The following is a 7,041-nucleotide window of genomic DNA, read 5'->3' on the forward strand; positions in this document are numbered from 1 at the left end:
GCTCCTCCATGCTTTTCATACCGCCCAATGCCAAGGCATATATATGCATTTCAAATACAGCTTAATCGTCCGTATAACTCTCCTGTCAAGCAAATTTGTACACTCTTTAAAAATTTTGATAGGTCTAAAAATGATAATAGAAAGAACACAAAAGAGAAACCCCATCAAGTAAAAGTTGTTTTTATGAGACGTAGGGAGGTGGTCCAAAACTTTTCCTCTGTGCAATGGTGGAAATCTTAGTGTGCATTTCCTCTAGGCGCTTGGAATGGATGTGATCTCTTCGAATCAGACGACAGTTTTTCCAGAAACTACCACAGAAGCTTATGATCATGAGGGGGCCATGAAATTTATCATCAGCACCGTTCTGGTATATTCTCTCCTTGGAATTGTGTCCATGATGGTCAGTCGTCTGCGAAAGAAATCCAACAGCTATCGTCGTCAGCTGGATGATGACGTTCAACATTTTATCAAAACAGGAAAAACACTTCGAGAATCTTTTCGCAGACAACAGCTAATTTTTCGTCGAAACACTTTTGTTAAAATGATCAAAACCAATGAAACTATCGACGAACTTGATTTAAGAATGGAAGAAGGAGAAGAGGACAATGACGATAAAGAAAACAAGCAAACTGACGAGAATAGACCTAAAGTCACGTTTCATATTGAAAATGAGACTGAGAGAGAAATGGAACAGTTAGAACTAGAAGAATTGCCTGTAAAGACATTCGCTGATTCATCTTGCCAAACAGACGATGAGGCATCCTCATAGAAATTATTCTTTGTTTGCTAACCCTATTAACCAATGGTAAGTTCTTGTTAGATTTTGCAGCATAATATACCTCGATCATATGTTTTTTGTGCTTTTGAGTATACATGATAATTATTTTCTGTATAGAAATCCATTAATTGATGGTTTTACCTTTAAATCTTTTTGACTGCTTTTCAATTTGCTATGAAAAAAAAGAAAATATGTCCTTGGCAAACTATTCTTGAAAAAAAATTCTGACTAATAGTCCAAATAAAAGGGTGTTTTATGGAACAACTTTAGTAATCTTTGGTAATCATCTGAAGTAAATGTACATGAAGAGGGATGATGTTTTTCATTTCAATTTTGGAAACCTAAGTTAATATGCAATGCAATGAGACGGCTGCTTTGTGTATTTTAGCCAACAGCACCGACCCGAAAGTTCCGGAGTATGATGCTCATGGTGCCATGTTATTCGTGGTGGCCACGGTTCTGGTATATGCTGGCGCCGTTGTCGCCTTCATTGCAGGACATATAAAGAAGACACGACTCCACACTGACGAAGAGGTCCAACTCTACAGATATCTGCGCAATTCCCAGTTCAAGATCCAGAAGAGGATACGAAGTAACGAAGTTTTGCAAACACGTATGCTACTCCTGCGAGCCTTCCAGGAGAATTCTGGCTGTGGAAACAGGCGGGAACGAGAAAGGGCTCATGTCCATTCTACCAACATGGTGGACAAAACTTAGTGGGAACATTGTCGCATTAATTCGTCATTCATTACATTACCTTCAATTCAACATCAAAAGAATTTCAGTGGAGCATTAGAGATACAGAATGTGAATGTGCAAACGTTAATTCGAATGGGTATAATAGACGTGTGTAAAATTAACCATTTTACTAGTTTTGTAGTAATCCCATCTTTGTGCAATTGAAAGGAAGTTGTTTTTATGTATGTGTGTGATCCTCATCGAAGCGCATTGGATTTCATTTCTTAAACCCTTTCAAATGACATATAATACATATACATTCACCCTTGTCAACAATTGTACAGTCTGCGCGTACAATAAAAATATTTAAATTTGAATGCGTTTTATTTCCGATGGAATTAATGTGACTGTATACGTGAGAGTCATCTTAGAGGGTCTTTTCAACAGGAAACTAAAGAATCTGTTCCAATGCCAAAAAATGCTGTGATTTGAAATTTCATTGCAAAAGCATAAGGGATATTAATTTTCCCCACTTATGGTGTAAGCGGAGTTAATAATAGCGGTACATAGTTTATACACGAATTATGAAGATAACAAACTGTCATTATATCTAAGCCCGAAAGTCGATTGATACAATTCATATCGGGAGCGGAGCAAACAGAGGCCTCTAAAACGTCATAGGGATCAGGTGTTTGGAGAAGTAAGAATCCCCCTGTCGCCCTTTTATATGATCCGACAAACGGAAAATTCTGTGGACAATTTAATGATTAAACAAGCAAATTCAAAGAATTATAGTCCCCCGCTTTCGGTGTCTTTGTGGGTGAGATGTCAAATATGAACGCCCTATCATGTCTTTTAGAAATTATCACCAAAGTTGAATTTTTTGAAAATAAGGTCAGTAGTGAAGGCCAAGGTCAAGGAGTCACAAATCATAGCAAGCTCGGAAATATCTTGTCATAGGTAATGCACATGTCAAATATGAAAGCCCCATCTCTTCTCAATCAAAAGTTAAAAGGAACAAGATGCGTTTGTGAAACACTGATGTGTGGCAACATGCGTTTGTGAAACACTGTTGTATGGCAACAAAGTGAAGATCAAACTTTTCTTAAATGCAAATTAAATATATTGTTTCCCAAATTTTAAAAAGTAGGTCAAACTCCAAGGTCAAGGTTCTTTGTATCCAGTGAAAGGTCTTCTCACAAGGATAACTTATGTGAAATATGAAAGCCCTAGCCCTTACCATTCAAAAGTTATGGCCAAGGTTAAAGCTTTTAAAAAAGTCAAACTCCAAGGTCAAGGTCAAAGTTGTTGATATCCAATGAAAAGTCTTGTCACAAGGAATAGATATGTGAAGTATGAAAGCCCTAACCCTTCAAAAGTTATGGTCAAGTTTTTTTTAAACGTAGGTACTACTCGAAGGTCAAGGTCAGAAGGTCAAATATCTTGTTATCCAATGAAAGATCTTTTCACAAGGAATAAATATGTGAAGTATGAAACCCCTAGCCCTTACCGTTCAAAACTTATGGCCAAGATTAAAGTTTTTTAAAAGTAGGTCAAACTCCAAGATCAAGGGCTCTAAGTGCTTAATATGAAATGAAAGGTCTTGTCACAAGGAATAAATTTGTGACGTATGAAAGCCCTAGCCCTAAACCTTTAAAAGTTATGGTCAAGGTTAAAGTTTTTAAAAAGTGGGCCAAATTCCAAGTCAAGATCAGAGGGTCAAAATTCTTGTTATCCAATGAAGGGACTTCTCACAAGGATTACTTATGTGAAGTACGAAAGCCCTAGTCCTTACCGTTTTAAAGTTATGGCCAAGGTTAAAGTTTTTTCATAAGTGCGGAAATCTCTAAGGTCAAGGTCAAATTGTTGATATCCAATGAAAGGTCTTGTCATAAATAATACATTTGTGAAATATAAAAGTCCTAGTATCTACAGTTCAAAAGTTATGGCCAAAGTAAAAAAAAAAATTTAAAATGGTGTAAAAGTGGGTCAAACTCCAAGGTCAAGGTCAAAAGGTCAAATTTGCTGGTACCCAGAGAGAGGTCTTGTCACTAGAAATACACATGTGAAATATGAAAGTCATAGCTCCACTAAATCAAAAGTTATGGGCAAAGTTAAAATTCTTGTGACGGACAGACAGACGAATGAGATTTAATGTCCCCTCGCTTTTGCGAAAGCGGGGGACAATAATGGCATAGAAATAACTATAGAATTAGCGAAATTAAACGAAGCCATTGATATTTTTGTTTCATCAACTTGTTTGTCAATAGCTTGTCTCGATTTAGAAAGTGAGCGTATCGAATCAAATAAACTCCATATGCAGGTGGGTATATTGCTGAATAAATAAGAGAATTTGACGATAGAAAAATCTATGTACACACACACACATCCAAACACACACACACAAAAAAAAAATTGTGAGACTCTGGTATCTCGCATGGATATATCGAATCAATGTAGGAATTGAAATGAAAATTGGCAAATGATAAAGAGCCGTTGTAACGTTGAATATTGACTCCAGTTGAAAATTGACCCGGGGGTCATTTTTCAACGTTGAATATTGAACCAGGGGTGTTTTTTCTCCGTTGAAAATTGAGACCAAAAGTCGTTGAATTTATACCCGAGGTCATTTTTCAACAGCTTGATATTTTTTTTCTTATCCCCGATGACCACAACAAGTTGAAAATAGACCCTGTTGAAAATTGACCCCATCTCAGAATTTAAACATTTTTTGAACCGGGAAGTTGTTTTATGGAATTTATCAGTATCTCTATATTTTTATATTTCGGTTTCAATTTGTTTCCCTTTTCAAGAATTATAGAAATAGACCTATCATCCCGTGTATATATATAATGTACATTTTGATCAGGACACAATTTCAGTTATCTTCAAGCATGAATTAATTTTTGACAATACTTTCTAAAATCCACATCCATAAATAACAACAAGTCTATGAATAGGACATATTAAAAACAAAAACCTGGAAATCTTGTGTCTAGAAAGTGAGCCCTATATAATATTATATTGATCAGGTGGGCAGAACATCACATCTAGTCAAATTCAGTATAAAAATTAACAAAATTAAAAGCCTAAAAATTAGAATGAAACACATCGGTCAAAATATTTGTGAGTTAGATCTTGGATGGACTAGAAGCTGCACTTCCCACCATCTTTGATATCAAATAATTGAAAAAACGCCGTCCCTGCAATTTCTATTGACCTCAACAACTAAAAATCGCATTCCTCTTCAAAGAAACAGAGAGAGAGAGAGAGGGGGGGGGGATCCTAAATTTTTCTCGGAGGCGGGGGTATGGTGTCAAAACCCTCTGAAAAATTGTAAGAAAAAACATAAACAAAATAAATAAACGAAACGAAACAAAGAAACAAGCAAGCAAAAAGTGGAAAGGGAAACTAGCCAATGTTGAAACCAAACCACGTTTCTCTAATTGGATGGAAGGGCTGCTTCAAAAATTCCTCACAAACTATCCCGTGTTTCCCTGTTTTGTGGAAGGGGGGGGGGGGTCCAATGTTATATTTTGGCTTCTTTATTACAATAATTAAATAACGCTGAAAGTCAGGGTTGTGTATCTAATGCAAACATTTTTTGATTAAAAAAACTACAAAAATGAAGAAAACAGCCTAGTCACGAATATAAAAAAAAAAATAACATACGAGGGACAATCAGAAAGTTCTGCAAGTATATTTATAGAATAATGAAAACAATATATAACAAAATATTAACTAGTTTAATCCTTCAAAATAACCCCCTTTTACATTCACACACTTTTGCAATCTGCATAACCATGATTTGAAAGCCCCGAGGTAGTCTTCCCTTGGAATACTGTCTAAGCACTGATAAACAGCACTACCAACTGCACTCCGCGAAGTGTAGCGACGTCCAGATAACATTTTTTTCAGTCTAGGAAATAGAAAAAAGTCACAAGGACTTAGGTCAGGAGAATACGGGGGATGTGGGAGCTGAATAACCTTTTCATCCTTCAAAAAACTTTGAACCGTTTTACTCTTATGAGTAGGAGCATTGTCGTGAATGAGCTTTATGTTCTTCATGCCTGTCTTTGGTCTTTTCTTTTCATACACTTTCTTAATTCTTTTCAGTACATTATTCTTGTAAAATTGTCCCGAGATATCTCTACCTTGCGGAGTTGGAATTTGCACAACTGGGCCACTAGAATTAAAGAAAATAGCATACAGAATCTTTTTAGCACTCTGACATCTTTTTGCAATCACAGAACGCTCGCTATTCTTCCTGACCCACATCATATTGTTAATTTTTCTTTGCGGCTTAAAAAAGTAAATCCAAGTTTCATCACCTGTAAGCAATTCAGAAAATTTTCTCCTGTCACAGTTTTTATAGATTTTTAACATTTTTCTAGCAAAGTTCAAACGCGCTGTCTTTTGTTCTGGTGTCAAGAGATGCGGTATCCATCGTGCACATACCTTACGTAGGTTGAGGTGCTTGGTCAAAATTTCATGTACCTTTGCTGATGAGTTTCCAACAACACTAGCAATATATTTTAAAGTATATCTTCCATTTTCCTCTACCATTTTCTTAACTGCAGCCACGGTTCCATCAGTAACAGCTGTCTTTGGGCGCCCTGCTCTCGAAGAATCTTTAACGACGTCAACGCCATTCTTAAACTTTTTTAACCAACGACAAACTGTGCTTAACGAAACTGCAGAATCTCCATAAATCTGACAAATTTCATTCAAAATTACTATGCAGGTATATCAAGAATGCTTCTCACTTTTATATAGGTTCTTATTTCAGCCTTCACTGCAGATTTCATATCACTTGGAAAAAATGGTCAGTGTGTACGACTACCCCTTCTTCTTTTGTATGTAACTTTTGAAATAGTGGATAAAATGATAAGAAATTTAAGACAGACACAGGTAATGAATGTATCTACCCGTGCGTGACATCGGTTTTGGTCATCTACGAAGAATATCTATGGAATAACATTACTTGCATTATTTTCTGATCGCCCCTCGTATATATGGTACTAATCTCAAAAAAGAGGAGATCGCCCCCTTTTTACATCCTCTAACTAACAAAATATAACAAAATAAATATGTATTAATTATGAGGTCCGTTCTTGAACTCTTTGATTAACTTTGCGAAAAAGATCACTAAACCTTTTTTTTTTGAAAAAAAAAATCCGTTTTCAAGTTAGACATTGTAAGTTATCAATGTTGTGCACAACTAAATAAGCATTAAAACGTACGTGCATCATGCATTAAACTCACATCATTTACTAAGTACTAATATTAGGAATTTTAAAACTGAAATAAATGAAGTGTTGTTAGCCATAAAAAATATAAATAAACAAATTTACGGACTTAATTGTATATTGTGTAACTATGTTTACTAATATTTAGGATTTACATATACAAATGTGCTTCTTTTTAAAAAAAAAAAAATATTACACGAAAAATTGCGATTGTAAGGTACATGTTACTTTGAAATCTAAGATATTTTATAAAGTATTTTATTTTAAGAATATAACTGAATCACTGAATTAAGTGTGCATTGATTACATTGGTATTGAAAATTGAAATTGCGGGGG

At 35.4% G+C, this 7,041-nt stretch overlaps 1 protein-coding gene across 1 annotated transcript; it reads left to right on the top strand.

The window, feature by feature from the left end:
• On the top strand, window positions 1-1,263 carry LOC134279572 (uncharacterized). Its single transcript, XM_062761984.1, has 2 exons — window positions 1-805; window positions 1,167-1,263. Exon 1 carries the CDS (start codon window positions 266-268, stop codon window positions 767-769), a length of 504 nt encoding a protein of 167 aa, XP_062617968.1. The 5' UTR covers window positions 1-265; the 3' UTR covers window positions 770-805; window positions 1,167-1,263.
• Window positions 1,264-7,041: the final 5,778 nt, after the last annotated feature.

The sequence above is a fragment of the Saccostrea cucullata genome, unplaced genomic scaffold (genome assembly GCF_032062105.1).
Source record: "Saccostrea cucullata isolate Sc308-1 unplaced genomic scaffold, CSIRO_AGI_Scuc_v1 ctg1216, whole genome shotgun sequence".
NCBI lineage: Eukaryota > Metazoa > Mollusca > Bivalvia > Ostreida > Ostreidae > Saccostrea > Saccostrea cuccullata.

Coding starts and splice junctions, on each gene's coding strand:
- LOC134279572 (XM_062761984.1), top strand. CDS start 266: ATGGATGTGATCTCTTCGAATCAGACGACAGTTTTTCCAGAAACTACC.